Source organism: Miscanthus floridulus, chromosome 12, assembly GCF_019320115.1.
Source record: "Miscanthus floridulus cultivar M001 chromosome 12, ASM1932011v1, whole genome shotgun sequence".
Lineage (NCBI taxonomy): Eukaryota > Viridiplantae > Streptophyta > Magnoliopsida > Poales > Poaceae > Miscanthus > Miscanthus floridulus.
In genome coordinates, this window is record NC_089591.1 from 78935558 (window position 1) to 78953725 (window position 18168).

The window sequence follows — 18168 nt, forward strand, 5'->3', positions numbered from 1 at the left end:
TCAAAAAAAATTATTTTTTTAATTCCTCTCTTTGCCGAGTGCCGAATCAGTGACACTCGACAAAGATATTTAAAAAAATATATTTAATCTTTGCCGAGCGCTATGGTCATAGCCACTCGGCAAAGTATTTTCAAAAAAAAAAAAAATTGCCGACGGCCACTCGGCAAAGTTGCGCTCGGCAAAGGGGCGGGTGGGGCACTTAGACAGAGCCCCCGCGCCGCTGCCGCACAGACAGACAGAGCCGCGCCCCCGCGCCGCCGCTCCATGCCGTCCCCGCGCCGCCGCCCGCCAAGGCCGGCCCGCCCGCGCGCCCGCGCTGCCCGCGTGCCCGCGCCACCGCGACGCCAGGCCGCCCGCGCGCCCGGCCGCAGCTCCTCCCCGCGCCGCGCAGTGGAGTCCTCCCCCGGGCTCACCAAAGAGGAGCAGGAGCCGTCCCCGGCCGCCAGTGAGGCCCAGGAGCAGCTAGCGCCCGCGGCGGCAGCATTCGAGGTCGAAGAGCTTGGGTGGGGGACCCAGCTCGCCGTTAAGCTCCGCATGCTCGTGGCGCCGCCGTGGCAGCGCGTCCGCAAGGGAAGCGTCCTCAACATGAAGCTTCGCGGCGAGGTGATTGCTTCCGCACGGCACGGAGCACTTGCCGTTTATGCTCTCCTTTAATGCGATTTGATCATTTCATACATCCTGAAGGTCTTCGTAATGTGTGTCTTAGCCTCTTAGGGCCTGTTTGGGTCCATTGTGATTATAATAATCAGCTAAAATAATCTAATTGTGATCCCAACAGGCCTAGATTATGACCTGGATTATATCCACCTCGGACCTGGTTTTTGGTGATCATGAATATTTTTCACTTGAACTAAGAATAATCCAGGAATCCAAACACTCACATCATTATAGTTCATAATCTAGATTGTAATAGTCCTCTGTATAATCTAAGATTATAATAATCCAGTTGTGATCACCCTTAATCCAGTTGAGAATTTTGTTAAGGCAGCATATGACCCACTATCTGGAACAAGCAAACGGACAAGCTGGTCAGGTCAGCGTGCATCATGCAGGTTATTGAAGGCCAGTATTCATCGGCAATCTTGATTTGTTGGTAGATCGATCAAGCACATATAGCTAATTAGCTAGCATATATAGTCAGCCAAGAGAAGAGATAAAAATTTGGCACTGCATATTAGCTAGCATGTACATGCCTGGTGTGTTAGCTGTTACTCTGCATCGTTGTTGCTTTACCTTTTTTCTACAATTTCATGAATGTAACTAACACAGTAGTCATGTCATCCTTGTATAGGAATCAAGTGAGAAGTTAGCGATGGGTGAATTTTTTTGGCATAAAACCTCCTGAGAAGAAGGCAAGTATAATACATTCCCATTCTGTCATTTTTAGATGTGCTGCATTGTGTTATGTCGGTTTAGGCATCTTTCCGGCTACACTGTGAATTATCTCTATTTTAGGAAATGGAACTAGTTTAGTATTTCTGAAAGCTAGTGCATATCTATAAGCATTTTCTTTCTTGTCTGAACCCAGCAACCTGCTATACTAGCCACTATTATAGTGCTAATGTTCATTATACTTGTGCTATACTGACCACTATTCTAAAAGCTCTTGTTAACTGACTGGTGTGGATCAGGTAGTGTTAATGTGCTATTATACTTGTGCTTGAGCCTTGAGATATCATCGTTCATACTGATTCTATGGGTCCTTTCTGAACTCCTCAAGTAGTATAGGAGGAAGTTGTATTGCAGTTTTCATCGGGGCAGAGTTAGAGCTTGTGCAGTATGGTGCACACATACATTCTGCTGCGAGTACAATGTACAACAATAAATGCAGTTCTCTAGTCAAGCCTAAGATTTGTCTTGCTTTAAATTTTTGATCTGCTGCTGCACTGCAAGTTTTAAGTCGATCTTGTTCTGGCATGTATAAGGTAGTGTTGGATGACCTAGGTGTACAATTCATATTTTTATGTTCCTGTCTTGTTCACCGTGGAGAATTTTAAATTGCTTATGAGAATTCAGATTATATCTTTTGCTCTTTGTATTTGTATACATGATTTCCTTATGACCACTTAATTTTTGCAGTAAAAGGATGATAGGTTCTATTCTAAAGCAGCAGGCACCTGACAACCATAGAGCTGTGTCCGTAGCGGTGGCAAGCTCCTGCAAGTGCCAAAAACCAAGCTACTATTGAGTAAGTTCTTCAATATGATGTACATAATATTCTGAACTTGACTGAATTTTTTATACCCAAATGTCTGACCAGCTGCACTTATCTTCAGTTGCCATTTATAATGGTTTTGCAGAATGTCAAGAACATGCCTTACTCAATGTAGTCACCTATAGTATGATAACAGTTGCACTTATCTTCAGCTGCAAGTACCTATAGTATGATAATTGTTCTAAAAAATATTGTCTGATCATAAAAAATTAAATATTAGTGAACTAATAGTAAATTCAGACCACTCTAACTCTTAAAATTATCTTGCAAAAGCAATGATATTTAAGATAGTAGCTGTAATCTGGAGACTACAACACAGAAAAATTAAGAATACACCTTCCATGCAAACTTCTGTACAAAAGAAGGAACTCTATGTTACTTGCTTGCTACCAATAGTGCTAGGGACATTCTGATTCAGATTATCATCGGGTTCTAATTATTGGCCTGAGCCAGATTGGTTTTTTTGGTGCCAAATTTGACAGAGAGGGACATAAATATGGTAACATATACCTGATTACTAACTGCCGAGCCAATATATGTTCTATTCCAGAAAACATCTCTTCTCTGGAATTGAGATCTCTTGGTCCAATTATTATTATTAATCCAGTAAACATGCATCCTTAGAAAGATCTATATAAATATTTGTGTACTTTACTCACTGTTTCTATTATATAAAAAAATCATCAGTTCAGTTAGTTTCTTCTTATTTCACTAACTTTATATGTGTATATATCAGGTGCTTTCTTGACCACTCTGAATACGCAACTGGGCTATCAAATATTGCTAAAGAAAATATCCTGGTTGACAGGTAAACTTTCTTTTTTCTCGCAAAAAAATCACACAGTGTGTCCTTCTAGTGCCAATGTAGGCCGTGGGTTTCACATATTGAAGAACCTTGAAATCTTGCATATTCTACTGCCAGCTTTGTGTGCAGCAGTGGTTCTGACCACAAGTTGCAGGTTGAAATTTAAGCATACTTTTTGATAAATGAGCACCCTAGAACTTTCTCAATCATGATTTATGCCCCTCTTTTGGCAAAAAACAAAAGATCACGTACTATTTACTGACACAGTGTATCACTTTGACACTTTCAGTTGCATTTAGATTGTAATTGAATTTTTATTCAGGATAAATCTCATGTGTGAGTTGACACAGAGCAAGAACTATTGTTCTGTACATGCGAATTTGTGTAGGATACAATCCAAATGGAACCAGTTTATATATCAATTGTATTTCATTTTGTAATACTTTTCTGTATAGAGTGGCCTTCTATGTTAGAAAGGCCACATTTTGGATTGCATACCAAATTGTTATTTTCTATATCGAGTAAGGTAGGTCTTATTCCTTGCATTTCAGGTATGATTGAGCATGTTGGCTGAGACCTGGTGCCTTAAATATCTTAGGACGCGCTGCTGCTTCACTCTCTATGTCTAAGTAAGTTTGGTTGATTGATGGTGCAAGAGAGCTGCTGCATACTGCCCTTCTTTCTAAACATTGCCAGCTGCAAACCTTATTGCTTATTACAGTATTATCTGTTGTTGGCACTTTTAAATTTGTACTTTGGTTTATAATGGTTTTGCAGGATCTCAAGAACAACCCTCATACTCAATGTAGTCACAGCTTATGTAGTGTTAAAAATCTTCTATGTTGCTGCTCATGTATTTGTCATGATGGAATGTAAAAAAAAATACAATTTTCCAGCTTTGCCGAGTGCTGTGACCATGGCACTCGGCAAATATATATATTTTTTTAAAAAAATCAAACTTTGCTGAGTGCCGGCCAGAGGGCACTCGGCAAAGAATTTTTTTTTTAAAAAAAATCCAAACTTTGCCGAGCGCCGGACAGGGGGCACTCGGCAAATAATTTTTTTTTAAAAAATAAAAAATCTTTGCCGAGTGCCTGAAGAGTTGGCACTCAACAAATTTTTTTTTTTAAAAAAAATCTTTGCCGAGTGCCTGTAGGGTTGGCACTCGGCAAAGAATTTTTTTTAAAAAAAATAAAAAATCTTTGCCGAGTGCCTGCAGGCTTGGCACTCGGCAAAGATTTTTTTTAAAAAAAAAATAAAAAATCTTTGCCGAGTGCCTGTAGGGATGACACTCGGCAAAGATTTTTTTTTTTAAAAAAAATAAAAAAATCTTTGCCAAGTGCGTTGGCACTCGGCAAAGAAATTTTTAAAATAAAAATAAAAAAATCTTTGCCGAGTGCCTGCAAGGTTGGCACTCGGCAAAGCCATCGTCAACGGGGCCGGCGCTGTGACGGTCGCTTTTCTTTGCCGAGTGTCCCCGGGGCACTCGGCAATGATAAAAAACACTCAGCAAAGAAGGCTTTGCCGGGTAATTTTTTGCCGTGTGTTCTTTGCCGAGTGCCGCACTCGGTAAAGACTTTGCCGAGTGCAATTTAGCTTTTGCCGAGTGCCTCAGGCACTCGGCAAAGAACCTGAATCCAGTAGCGCATGCAGATGCGGATACATCAATATCCGGCTCGCGTGGCCTTCACGAACGCATTGCTGGATATGTATACGCCTCCTCCTGGGTAACAGACTCGAAGTGTGTCGCGGCCAAAGTCCGATCTATCTGGCTGTTCCAGGCTACCGAGAAAGCACAGGCCCGCCGCTAGACTCCCCACGCCATGGCACGCTGCCGCGAGTTGCGTCGTGATGTTGCCTGGATCAGTCGAGTTGCCATGAATGACGTAGTTAGATCTTGAGGTAAGCCATCTGGTTCGCCATAGATCAGCACGCACACCCTCTACCTGACGCGCTATTGTCGACGAAATCTGGTCGGAAGTCTATCGAGGGGTATACCCACAGTAGTAGATGAATCGGTGGAGATGCGCGTGATACGAACCAGATGGTAACAGAGACACAAGACATAAGATTTATACAGGTCCAGGCCGTCAGCTTGACGTAACACTCTACATCATGTGCTCTGTTATTTTGTATTGATTGTGTATCAGATTTGATATCCCGTCTAGGGGACCCCTACCTCTCCTTATATACTCTGGAGGGATATTGTTACAAGGAAAATATCCTATTTGATATTATACAATAAATCATATCTTTATGTAGGCTTGCGGTGCACGCCTTGATCTTGTGGGCAGGGCCACCTTTTGGGCGTGGTCCATGTCTTGTCTTATGGGTACCGGGGCCATACCCCCACAAAGGAGCAGTGAGGCGGAGTGGGACGGAGGCGCAAGCGGTGGCGAGCAGCACGAGCGGGTTGGTCCATCCGGACAGACGGACACCCGGGTCTAATCATCATCGTTGTTGATTGATATTTTTCTTCTTCTTTGCGGATCATTCCTTTTGTAATGTCAAATTGTCATGCTTTTGGTTGTCTTTAGCAACTCAAATCTAACTCTTTGATTTGTTCTAGCCTCCAGGAGACCAGGAGGTTTGTACTGTTAGAAAACTAAAACCAGAGAAATATTAATCCAGTTCATATGTAAAAATTAAATTGCTAGTCTTTGAGAAAACAATTATTTATTAAAAAATGGATATGAAAGGGAAGATACTTAGCCCTTAGACAGGCGGAGGTTCGTCAAGCACAAATATCTTCCCTTTCATATCCGTTTTAAGAAATAATTGTTTTGCAGTAGGAATAGGATGGTCGGGAATTTAGGCCTCTGTAGTAGTCTTGTTTTTATGGACCAAGTCGAAAATCAGGTTTTGAACTTTTTGTTGACATGTTTTGGAGATTCTTTTAGGTTTGGTTGGCAATGTCGCTACGTCTACATGCCCATGGGATGGTAATAACGGATGCACACCATGTGCTCGCTGGTTTGTCCCAACGAGATGATCAACTGATTCAGTAAACTAACCAAATAACCATGCCTAGGTTTATGCAGAAATAAGGATGGTTGCCATATCTATTTATATCTCTTATATTTTCAATCCTCACAAGCAAATCTATCTTTACATACATTCTCCACTAGATGGTGTTTTGTTCATTCTCCACTGAGATGGCGTTTGGTTCATTTTGGGAAGTGATAATATTAATATAAATGGATCGCCCCGTTATCGGTTTGAGATGAACAGAAATCAAGCTTTGTTTGGTTAGCTCCCAGGGAGAGTGATGCGCGGGTCGTAATCGTTAACGCCGAAGGACGGGCAGTATCATTCTTCTGAAGGCTCGTGTATGATACCGTGCCAACCAATCACATGGCAGCCAAACTAAACGTTAAGTAATGTGACTCAGTCCCGCTGTAAACCGATAGCGGGCTAGGGCAAAAAGCTTAAACGAAACACGCTCTAAGTACCCTACTACCTTGAATACTCCCTGTCATCTGTTTGGTTTGGAGACATGTGAAAGTGAGATTTGACTCTGACATATGGGATCTACCTGTCAACATTTTTATTTTTATTCTTCCTCTTTTCTTCCCGTCCTCTCCGTGACTCCGTCCGCATCCATCTGCCAAGCGACGGGTCCTGCGCGCTCGCGCCGCCCGCGCCCGTGACTAGAGCCCTCGCTGCTGCTATGACTGAAGTCCACGTCATCACTCTGTTATCATCCCTCCTGATTACAGTTTTTTTTTTGGCTAATCGGATTCATGCCATTACAAATTCTACGTTTCTGAAAAATACCATTACTATTCGTCTATTTGAAAAGATGCCATTATAATTCGTTTTCTACTTGAACCATGTCATTTTATACACTCGGACGAAGTTGGGTCCACCCGCAGGTCACCATACTCTAGTATTGCTCAAAGTAACCCTTTCTTCTTCCTCTCTTCTCTGCTGACAGTGGGCCCCACCCGTCAGATCCATCTTCTTCCTCTCTGTTCTCTCCCGTGCACACTTTGCCCGTGCCTTGCTCGCCGCCGTGGGCTCAGAGTTGAGCTAGGGGCCACGGGATACGCTGGGAAGAGATGCAAACGGAGAAGGAGCTCACCACGACGCCGATGGTGGGCTTCTTGTTGTTGAATGCTGACTGGAGAGGGAAGGAGCCGAGGCGAGGCGGACGACAACTCCGGTGAGCTCGCGGCGAAGGTGTTGCTGGCGTGGGTTGATGCGAAGGAGCTGTTTCACGGGCTCGTAGTGCCTCTGCGAACTCGACGGAGGAGGAAATGAGGTCGGAGACGGTCAAAGCGCAGAGAACAGCGAGCTCAAACCGAGCTCGGCAATGGCGGCTGTGCCGGCGGAAATTGGTGCTAGAGAGTGGTAAAGGGCTCGGGTAGTGGTGGGGCGGTGGAGGCGTGTGCTCGCGGTGCCAAGGCCCAGCTTATATAGGGCAGAGAGGGAGTGAAGAGGAGCCGGTCGCGACTGCTGCGAGGGTAGAGCGGGGGACGCGGAAGGAAGGGAGGGGGCCTGGTCCTCGCGGCAGGCGTGCTTGGTCGCGGCAAGAGCGGGAGGAGATGGGTTCTGCCATGGGCATGCCATGGGAGAAAGAGGAAGAAGATGGATCTGACAGGTGGGGCCCAATGTCAGCAGAGAAGAGAGGAAGAAAAAAGGGTTACTTTGGGCAATACTGGAATATGGTGACCTGCAGGTGGACCCAACTTCGTCTCGAGTGTATAAAATGTCATGGTTCAAGTAGACAACGAATTATAATGGCATCTTTTTAAATAGATAAATAGTAATGGTATTTTTCAGAAACTCTGAATTTGTAATGGCATGAATCCAATTAGACTTTTTTTTTTTAAGAAAAACTCTGCCCTCGTGTAGATTCCCTGCTCCCGACGACCCATCGACGCCGTCCATGCTGTCCTCCCCGGCGCCGCCACAAGAGGCCGCCGCCGCCCCCTCCTCCTGGGCGGAAGCCGCGTCCTCGGCGGCGCTCCGGCACTACCGCTCCCTGCCCAAGAAAGGGAAACCGCAGGGGCGCGAGTCCACGGTCCTCGCCGCCTTCCTCCTCTCCTCCCTGCAGGACCCGCACAGCCTCACTGTCCTCTCCATGGGCACCGGCACCAAGTGCCTCGGTGCCTCGATGCTCAGCGCCCGCGGGGACCTCGTCCACGACGCGCACGCCGAGGTCATCGCTCGCCGCGCGCTGCTCCGCCTCGTCTACTCTGAGATCGGCCGCGGCGCCCCGCCTGAGTGGCTGGTTGCTTCCGTGGATGGTGGGAGATGGAGGCTGAGGGATGGGCACTGCCTTCATCTCTACATCACCCAACTCCCATGTATGTGCCATGGCAACGAGTAAACACTGATGTTCTTCTGTTTGGATTTCGATTGCTTGTCCTAGAGCATGCTAATGCTATGTAGGAGTAGAAGACAATGCTGAGCTAGTAATAGCTAAAATTTGCATTGCCCGGACTAATTGATCAGCAACCCTTCATCTGAATGTAAATTGGTACTTCTGCTGCTGCACTTTCTGAGACCTGTCCTATCATTTTTCGAGTCTGTTGTGGCAATATCCTGAAATAGTTTAATTACAGAACATAGTTTGATGGTTCCAGTTCATTTGGAAAAATTTTCTAGGTGGAGTCATGCCAGTACCGCTGTCACAGTCGGAGTTACCAAGGGAACAGCTGGATAGTGTGAATGGAGGTATGCTTCTATCTTGATGTTGGTGTTATGCATAGCAGTACTTTCAAGTTTTGTGCTGGTCATTTTCAAGTTTTAGGTATGGTAGTGTCTTCCATGGTCCATGGCCTGGTAACAATTAGTTTGAGAATTATTTAGTTTACCAATCAGATGGATTTTAGTTATGATGGTTACATGATTTTGTCTGCTGCCCTGATCAGGGGAAAAAATAGTAGCATGGAAGTGTGGTGCTCCTAGCGATGAATTTGACCTCCCTGCAACTGTCCAGCTAAGGAACAGTGGAACTGGACTGCTTACATTCAGCCTAACTGGCGCTGCAATAGCCAGCCAGCAACATCTGCAGCCCAAACAGTGGTTGTGACTGTTGCTGCAGCCATGCAGAAGCAAACAGCCGGAGCTTGCTCTCAGTTCTTCAACCGCAGCCGATTGGCTGCGCAGCACAGCCACAGCGCAAACAGCGCTTTAAGTAGAAGCGAGCAGAGTTTGATATGGTCTGTAGGTGTTTTAAACAGCGAAAACAACACAGTTTTTCAATGCTTAATGGGGGATCATGTTTAAACTCTGTAGGTGTTTGATACGGTCTGCGAGATTGGTAAATGTTCGCCTTTGTTTCCATTGGTTCTACCAACAGAAATTGAATTCATTGTATTGCCGCAATTTAACAAAACTATATTTCCTCCTATTAATTTGCCATATATGTTCTAATATAAGTATACTACTCTGTATGTATATCAGATATTAGCTTTGTTCAGAGGAAGCCAGGGCGGGGTGATACAACATTATCCATGAGCTGCTTTGACAAAATCACCCGCTGGAGTCTTGTAGGAATTCAAGGTTCAGTGTCCATGACAGTCTCTGAATCAATTACACTTCTATGGATAAGATCAGAAAATTTTAACATGAGCTATTCATCATGTAACTGTAGTTATGATATGTGGAACTTCTGGCTTCTATGTGTACAGTAGAATTGGCTATGCATCATCGATTCAGCATTGCTATTTTCTTGCATCCCATTACTACTTTTGTTATGTTATGCACTTTAGTGATTACAAAGTGCCCAAATGGGATAAATCCTCTTTCTGTGCGTTCTTCAACAGGTGCATTGCTGTCACATATACTGGAACCCTTGTATTTGTCCACCATTACTATTGGACAATTACCTGATGGTGCTCCTGAAGGGTTCTCTATTGAAAATAATATCAAGAAAACTCTCGATGCTCGCCTGTCCTCTCTATCCAGCAAATTGCCACCTCCTTTTAAAACACAGAGGGTTGGTCATCCTTTTCTTTTGTTCCAGTAACTTCTCCATGATAATGAATCATTTCTATTTGCAGCCAAAGGTTTTTGAGGCACCTGCCCCACCAACAGAGTTTCAACAGATTTCTGGAGACGTACACCCCTTGACATGCGGGTAGTATACGGTTTGTTCCATGAGCTGGACATTTTTCACCGTTCTGTCTTTTTTCTTTAAGCATCCGTTTATTGTGCCATTCTTTTTTACTGAAGTGTTACCTTTGTCATTTATCTTTTACTAGGTACTCGATCTGTTGGAATAAATCCGGTTTGCATGAAGTTGTCTTAGGAACAACTGGTAGGAAACAAGGAACGTCTTCAAAGGCGGCACATTTGCCCTCCACCGAGTCATTGCTCTGCAAGTAAGAGGGTCCTTCCTTCCGTTAATTTCTTCCATCGTAATTCTGATGCAAAACTGTTGAGAGGACTGTGTGTTGACTGCTGTCCCAGGAGAAGACTGCTAGAAGCATTCATGTCCCTTGAACATCCATTGGTAGGTCAACTCAAGTGTGAGGAGCTATCTTACCGTGCACTAAAGGTATTTCGTGATCTCTTGGATAAACTGATGTTTAATAACACATTGCGTTTGAATTCCGCTAGGTGCTTCCTATTTATTCACCTGCTACCATCCAAGAATCGATTATAGACGTGTCTGATTTTATATTCCTGTTGCAGGATACGGCTCATGAATATCGTCACACGCTTGAGCTCCTCAGGAAGGCCCCATTTTTTGGCTGCTGGCGAGCTAAGCCTACATTTGTTGATTCGTTTGCAGTTTCACGGTGATGGCTCATGAACTGGTGAATACCATCACCTTGCTTCTATTTTTTATTTATTTAAAGAACATAGGACCGGTCCAGTTTTGTTCTGTGTGAATATGTATATGTTGGTGATCCATGAATGAATCAAACTGAATATATGCATGCGTGCAGCTGTCATGTATTTTATGATTTGATCATCTTAACTTCCTACTGCCTCCGCGTACTCTGTGAGTACATGACAGTGGCATAGAAATTCCAACAAGGGCCGGGTAGGAATGCAGGACCTAGCCACTGATTCCATAAAATCACGCGTCTGGGAAGGAACAAAAACTATAGTAACAAAAAAGAAGAGAAAGCATATAATATGGGCTGAATTTTCATGGTGTATACGTATGCAGCCCATCTCCGCCTCAACTTGCTATCTTGTCTGGTTGGTGAACCTGAGGTAAAACATCAGTTCTCTGTCTCTCGGACAAACTCTGAACGATAGGATTTCAAGTTCTTTTACTCGAGATGTCAAGTTTATCAGGAGGTGGCGCGAGCACTGAATAGCTGATGCCTTTCTGCTCGCTCACTGCTTTCAGCACGCGGTGGACGCGGGCCGCCGCTAGTAGCAAAAATTCCTGGAGGGAGCCTGCGCCGAGCTTTTCAAGTACCGTTCATTGATTCATTGGTAGACCGCCAATGATTCAGGATCTGCCTGACTGTCTCTGTCCATCAATCAATGATGGAGGCAGAACAGATGGGCTTGTGGCCGCGGCCACCACGTGACCCGTGAACGAAGCGCCATGCCAACCACGTCATCCTCATCAGAAAGGCGATTTGCTGGTCCCATATGAATCTGATGGTCCTCTCGACCTCTGCTGGCAGGTGGTGGCAGTGGATGGGTCATGCTTGCCTGGATGAGGAGCAAGCACGAGAGGGAAGAGAGACGGTGGCCGTCTGAGTCGCTCAGCCAAAGTAGAGTGACTTGCCCATCCGGGAAGGCAAGGAGAGATCGTGCCGATGACTTAGGTGGAGATCTAAATCTAAAATGGGTCGTGGATAATATTGTATCAATCTTTAACAGAATATCTATATATGAAACTCATTTTAGTTATAGCGGGGGCACAATCTAAATATGAATATCCTCTCTCTAAGGATTCATTTGCAAGTTCTCTTTTGGGTTATATTGTTGGAGAAGATAAAAAAATAAGTATTAAACCCTTTGTCTGTAGCGTTACCTAAATATAGAATATTTTGGGTGATATTTGTGGAGGTAGTTTGATAGCACGCTTTATCGGGCGGGCGACGCCAACGCCAACGCCCGTCGGCGAAACGGCTCCAAAATTAATCAATGCATCAATAAGTGAGTCCTGGCCCGGGGGAAACCCCCCGTTTCGTGCAACCTACTTAACTGGCTCGCCTCGCCTGGAGACGGAGAATCCTGGCAACGCATGCAAATGTCTACTGACAGGATCACAGCAGCTGGTTGGACTCGTCAGAGAACTCGCAAGACCCGTCGGCTCGTCCTGGTTCGTGACAGAAGTAAAACCGGATCATTAATCATAGATCTTGTGTACTTACATTTACAATAAACCGCGAGTCCTATGAAATTAACAGATAGAGTGAGAGAGAGAGGGATGGAAGAGGTGCAAACCATCAGTCGTCTTTGAGGAAGACGAGCTGGCCATCGCGGTACTCGGTGAACACTCGGTGGAGGCGCTGCGGTGAAGGGCGGCGGTGTTTTCCGTCGCCGACAACGCTCTCTCACTTAAATCAGTTTTGTGCGCCGGTCCCATCTCTTTTTTTATGACGCTGTGCGACGGGGGTCCACCAACCATAGAACAGTTGGGCGGCCCTCGATTAGGGCGCGGATCCAAGAGCCCAATTGGCTTGACCTCACCTTATGACTTAAACTCAACTTACTTACTTTATCTTGTTCCAATTTCACCACGGATCAGTACATAAAGCGTGCCTTAGCGTCACGGTCAGTTGCCATTAGATTAAACAGCTACAATGCACCTCTCTGTTTTAAAACAGATTCTTAACTAGGCCCTTATTGTCTAGGAATCATAGGCTTTCCCTTAAACCCATGCCGGCTAAGTGTTTTCTGAACACGCTGGGTGATAAGCCTTTTGTAAGCGGATCCACGAGCATCTTTTTTGTTCTTATATGCTCAAGACTAATTATATGATCCCTGACTTTATCTTTCACAACATAATACTTTATGTCAATGTGTTTGACAACACCACTTGACTAATTGTTATGAGTATAACATACTGCTGGATTATTATCGCGGTATAACTTGAGTGGCTTATGTATATCGTCTACCACTTTCAACCCGGGCATGAATTTCTTTAGCCAATTCACCTGCCCTGTGGCCTCAAAACATGCTACAAACTCGGCATACATTATGGACGATATAGTGACGGTTTGCTTTGAGTTTTTCCACAATATAGCTTCTTCTGCGAGAGTAAATATATATCTTGACATAGATTTTCTATCATCTCCTACATAATCAGAATTTGTATACCCCTCTATGTGTAGGGAATCAGATCTTCTGTACGTTAGCATGAGACATTTCATACCTTGCAGGTAACGTAAAACTTTCTTTACTAATTTCTAGTGTTCTATTCCTGGATTACTCTGATATCTGCCAAGCAACCCGGTAACAAATGCTAAGTCAGGGCGAGTACACACTTAAGCATACTGTAAACTTCCGACAGTTAAACTATATAGAACCAATTTTATTTGATCGATCTCATATTGGTTCTTAGGACATTGAAATTCTCTATATCTGTCACCCTTGACTATGGGAGCAGGTGAAGACTTATAATTTTGCATACTGTATTTCTTTAGAACTTTTTCTAAGTATGTCTTTTGTGATAATCCTAAAACCCTCTTTTCTTTATTTCGGTGAATCTCTATTCCTAGGACGAACAAAGCTTCACCAAGATCCTTCATATCAAACTTTGAGGATAAAAACTTCTTTGTTTCTAGTAGTAGATTAACATCACTGCTGGCGAGCAAGATGTCATCCACATACAAGATTAGAAAAATATATTTCCCATTCTTGAACTTTGCATAAACACAATTATCTTCTATATTTTCTTAAAACCTAAACTTTCTTATTATACTATCAAACTTCAAATACCACTGTCTTGAATCTTGTTTTAATCCATAAATGGATTTCTTCAGGCGACATCACATGCGTTCTTTTCCTTCCACAATAAAACCTTTCGGTTGTGCCATGTAAACATTTTTCTCTAGATCCCCGTTTAGGAACACCGTCTTTACATCCATGTGATGTAATTCTAAGTCGTAATATGCTATAAGCGCCATTATGATTCTTAAAGAATCCTTACATGAGACTATAGAAAATATCTCATTGTAATCTATGCCTTTTCTTTGCGTAAAACCTTTCGCCATAAGTCACGCTTTAAACCTTTCTATATTCCCTTTGGAGTCATGCTTAGTTTTGTAGATCTATTTACAGTCTACTGTCTTGGCTCCTTTAGGAATTGTTTCTAAGTTTCAAACACCGTTGGTTTTTATTGATTTTATTTCATCTTCCATAGCTTCAAGCCACTTGGATGAGCGAGCACTTCTCATGGCTTCTTCAAATAAGGTGGGATCATCCTCTATTTGAAATTCCTCACATTCATAAACTTTATAGTCATCAGGAATGACTGATCTCCTGACTCTTTGAGACCTTCTAGGGGCCTCATTAGATGATGCATGTTCTATATGAGGCTATTGTTGCTCTTCCTTATGTGTGACAATGGGTTCTAGGGGATCCTAAAAGATAGGTTCCTCATGTTCATTTATTATTGCCACATGAGAACTAACGACAAGTGATGTAACTACAGTGTCTTGCACTATTGGTACAACAACAATAGGTAGTGTGAAGAATGACTCCTGAACCATAGGAGTGGGCACGTATACCCGCTTCTCTTCAAAACTAATTTCACACGCTACCATGCTTCTTCTGATCATATCATCCTCCAAGAAAACAACGTGTCTTGTTTCTACAAACTTTGTTTCTCTGTCAGGACAATAGAAGCGATAACCTTTTGACTTTTTTGGATAGCCAATGAAATGGCAATTGACTGTATTAGAGTCTAGCTTCTCTATGTTTGGGTTAAATACTTTTGCCTTAGCTGGACAACCCCACACATGTAAATAGTTTAGTGAAGGTTCCTTTCCTATCCACAACTCATATGGTGTTTTGGGCACCGACTTACTTGGCACCCGATTAAGTATATGAATGGTGTTTTTTAACGCCTCCATCCATAAGCTTGTCGGTAGGGTGGAGTAACTTATCATGCTTCTCACCATATCCATTAAGGTACGGTTGCGTCTTTCAGCTACTTCATTCTGCTGAGGCTCGCCCGGTGTAGAATACTGGGCTACTATGCTATTTTCCTGTAAGTACCTTACAAAGGGTACAAGAACTTGACCATATGGGGTATGTTGACCATAGTACTCTCTCCCACGGTTGGACCTTACTACCTTAATCTTTAAGTTGTGTTGATTTTCTACTTTAGCCTTAAATATTTTAAATTTATCCAATGCTTCCGATCTTTCCTTAATTGGATAAATATAACCAAAACGAGAATAGTCATCTATGAATGTTATAAATGAATCATAACCATCCACACTCTTCACAGGAAAAGGACCATAGATGTCTGTGTGAACTATTTCTAAAATTCCTGCGCTTCGTTTGATATCTTTTTTTATTTTCTTAACATATTTTTCTTTTATGCAATCTATGCATTGTTCTAAATCTAAAAATTCTAAGGGTGGAAGAATTGATTTCTTAATCAATCGCTCTATTCTTCCCCTCGAAATATGGCATAAACGACAATGCCATAATTTCAAAGATACATCATGCACTCTCTTCTGCTTATTTATTGCATTCATAGACGAGGAAGCATTCTCATTCTCAGTACTTACATCATTCACATTCTCAAAAAGTGATAATAAATAAAGCTTATCTTGTCGGAAGGCAAGACCAACACATTTATTATTATAAATAATCTGACATTTACCATTACCAAAATGACAATCATATCCATCGTCATGTAAACATGAAACACTTATTAAGTTTCTTCGCAAAGAGGGTACAAATAGAACATCTGAAAGCTTAAGTAGAAAACCATCAACTAATTCTAGAGAAAGATCTCCAATGGCTTTAACTTCAGCTTCAACTCAATTTGCTACATTAATTCTTCTTTCTCCTCTTTGCAGGGTCCTCCTCGTACGGAATCCCTATAATGAATTTGCAACATGAACAGTTGCTCCTAAATCAATCCACCAAGTAGATTTTGCATAATTCAAATATAAGAATTCATCTATGAATGTAATGAAATCCTCACCTCTCTTCAGAAGGCTCTTCAAGAAGTCTGGACAGTCCCTCTGGTAGTGTCCATGCTTCTTGCACCATTTGCACTGATTTTTTTCAACTTGAGCATTGTTGTTCTTCTGATGATGGTCAATCTGAGGGGCTTTCCCTTGAGGTTTGGCATTCTTATTAAAGTTCTTTTTTTGTTGTTCTTCGCAAGGTTAGCAGAGTCACCCTGTAAGGATTTCAACCTCTCCTCTTTTTGAACACACATTGCGATGAGCTTCTCTATATCCCACTTATCGGGCTGGATGTTGTAATTACAACAAAGGTTTCATATTCCTTTGGTAGGGAAGCAAAAACCAAATGAATCAGGAACTCATTCTTGCGCCCCAAATCCATTGGCTTCAGCTTTGAAGCTGTGTTGCTCATCTTCAATATGTGCTCTCTGATACCGCCACCAATATATTTCTCATTGAATAATTTCTTGATCAAAGTACTGGCATAAGCCTTTGAAGAGCTAGTGATCTGACTCTCCACCTTCTTAAAATACTCTATGGTGGTATCACAATCTGGGATAGACTCTCTTATCGCATATGAAATTATGGACTTAGCCACCATCAAACACTTATGGTTTGAAATGTCTCATTTCTTACGTTCAAGATCATACTTCATCTGCACTTCTACATGATCTCGTTGCCGAGCAGTGAAATCATCATCAAACTCATTTTCTTCCCTCACCGGGTCCACTGGCTCATTAGGACACGGGGAGGTAAACGCTATGTCATTTTCAGACAGCGCAAGTGCTAGTTCATACTTCTCTCGCCATACCCTATAGTTGCCCCCTTCAAGAGGTGGTATGTGTGAGATGAATGCCGTTGAGTTGAGTCCTGAAAAACATCGCTAGAAATAGTGAGAAAATATGACATCATAATTGTATACTTTAATTTAATGTTGGTCAAAATTAAAACATACAACATTCTTATACACTAATTCTACATCATCATTGGGCAAAAATAGAATTAATGCATGAAAAACTTATGAATAAACATTATAATATTATTATTATCAACGTTGGTCACAAAAATAACAATATTATAATTTACCGATTAAAAAAATAACTTCTCTTCAAATTAAATTCTTCCATTGGTTCGAATTTAATTATAAGACCATAAACTATTACATTGCAGCGGAAACATAAAAAAATTATTTATCTACTTTTCAGAAGCATTTATTGTACTAATCTATTCTCTCAAAAAAATTATCCCGTTACTTCAAATTTTGATAGAGATTTAAATTGGACAAAATTCATCGAAATATGCGTCTAAAAATAAAACAAAAAAGAAAAACGTTATTGTGCAATTTGGACCAAAATTACTAGCGCATTGTGCACTGTCACGGCCCAACTGCAAAATTCGGCCTGAACCTGTTCTATTCTCGGGCGAGCTGCTGAAAGGTCCTAATATGGCTAGAGGGGGGGTGAATAGCCTATTTAAAAATCTATAAATCATCTAGAGCAATTTGATTAGTATGACAAATAGCGAAATGCAAACTTGCTCTAGCTCTACAAGGATTGCAAGCCACCTATCTAATAATTCTAGTTGCAATGATTACTAGACACACAACTTATAATGTTACTATTCACTAAGAGCTCTTAATCTTGCTACTCTAAAGAGCTCCACTAGATGAACTTAAAATAATAAAGCAAGCTCTCAATTCTAATTACACTAAAGAGCTTGCCACAACTAGTTTGCAAGAATATAAATGGGTGAGTAGGGTGATTATACCGTCGTATAGAGGAGTAACCCAATTACAAGATGAATACTAAATCAATCACCGGGAGAATACCAAAGGACAAGAGATAATTAATTTTTCTCCCGAGGTTCATGTGCTTGCTGGCATGCTTGTCCCCGTTGTGTTAACCAACACTTGGTGGTTCGACGGCTAAGAGATGTTGCATGAACCTCGTCCACACAATCGGACACCGCAAGAACCTACCCACAAGTGAGGTAACTCAATGACACGAGCAATCCACTAGAGTTACCTTTCGGCTCTCCGCCGGTGAAGGCACAAGACCCCTCACAATCAC

The 18168-nt window shown here is 42.5% G+C and overlaps 2 protein-coding genes across 7 annotated transcripts; both read left to right on the forward strand.

Annotated features, from left to right (window-relative positions):
• Positions 1-222: 222 nt before the first annotated feature.
• On the forward strand, positions 223-5546 carry LOC136498367 (serine protease SPPA, chloroplastic-like). Of its 6 annotated transcripts, none has more exons than XM_066494305.1 (7): positions 223-603; positions 985-1052; positions 1292-1352; positions 2080-2188; positions 2952-3023; positions 3572-3649; positions 5283-5546. In XM_066494305.1, the coding sequence occupies exons 1-3, from the start codon at positions 265-267 to the stop codon at positions 1308-1310; spliced, it is 426 nt and encodes a 141-aa protein (XP_066350402.1). In that variant the 5' UTR covers positions 223-264; the 3' UTR covers positions 1311-1352; positions 2080-2188; positions 2952-3023; positions 3572-3649; positions 5283-5546. The 6 variants fall into 6 exon arrangements, with proteins under 6 accessions (XP_066350402.1, XP_066350401.1, XP_066350403.1 ...); XM_066494304.1 differs by lacking the exon at positions 5283-5546 and adding an exon at positions 3798-3940; XM_066494306.1 differs by lacking the exons at positions 2952-3023; positions 5283-5546 and adding exons at positions 3073-3174; positions 3798-3940.
• A 2323-nt stretch (positions 5547-7869) lies between these two features.
• On the forward strand, positions 7870-10926 carry LOC136497355 (tRNA-specific adenosine deaminase TAD1-like). The gene is made up of 8 exons (XM_066493151.1): positions 7870-8332; positions 8634-8702; positions 9435-9533; positions 9797-9969; positions 10034-10110; positions 10235-10354; positions 10443-10530; positions 10668-10926. Exons 1-8 carry the CDS (start codon positions 7912-7914, stop codon positions 10776-10778), a joined length of 1158 nt encoding a protein of 385 aa, XP_066349248.1. The 5' UTR covers positions 7870-7911; the 3' UTR covers positions 10779-10926.
• Positions 10927-18168: the final 7242 nt, after the last annotated feature.

Excerpts from the sequence above, each read along its gene's own strand:
- LOC136497355 (XM_066493151.1), top strand. The coding sequence starts at position 7,912 with ATGCTGTCCTCCCCGGCGCCGCCACAAGAGGCCGCCGCCGCCCCCTCC. Across the intron at positions 8,703-9,434 it reads GCTGGATAGTGTGAATGGAG|ATATTAGCTTTGTTCAGAGG; the intron begins GTATGCTTCTAT and ends TATGTATATCAG. Across the intron at positions 10,355-10,442 it reads ACCGAGTCATTGCTCTGCAA|GAGAAGACTGCTAGAAGCAT; the intron begins GTAAGAGGGTCC and ends CTGCTGTCCCAG.
- LOC136498367 (XM_066494305.1), top strand. The coding sequence starts at position 265 with ATGCCGTCCCCGCGCCGCCGCCCGCCAAGGCCGGCCCGCCCGCGCGCC. Across the intron at positions 604-984 it reads ACATGAAGCTTCGCGGCGAG|GCAGCATATGACCCACTATC; the intron begins GTGATTGCTTCC and ends AATTTTGTTAAG.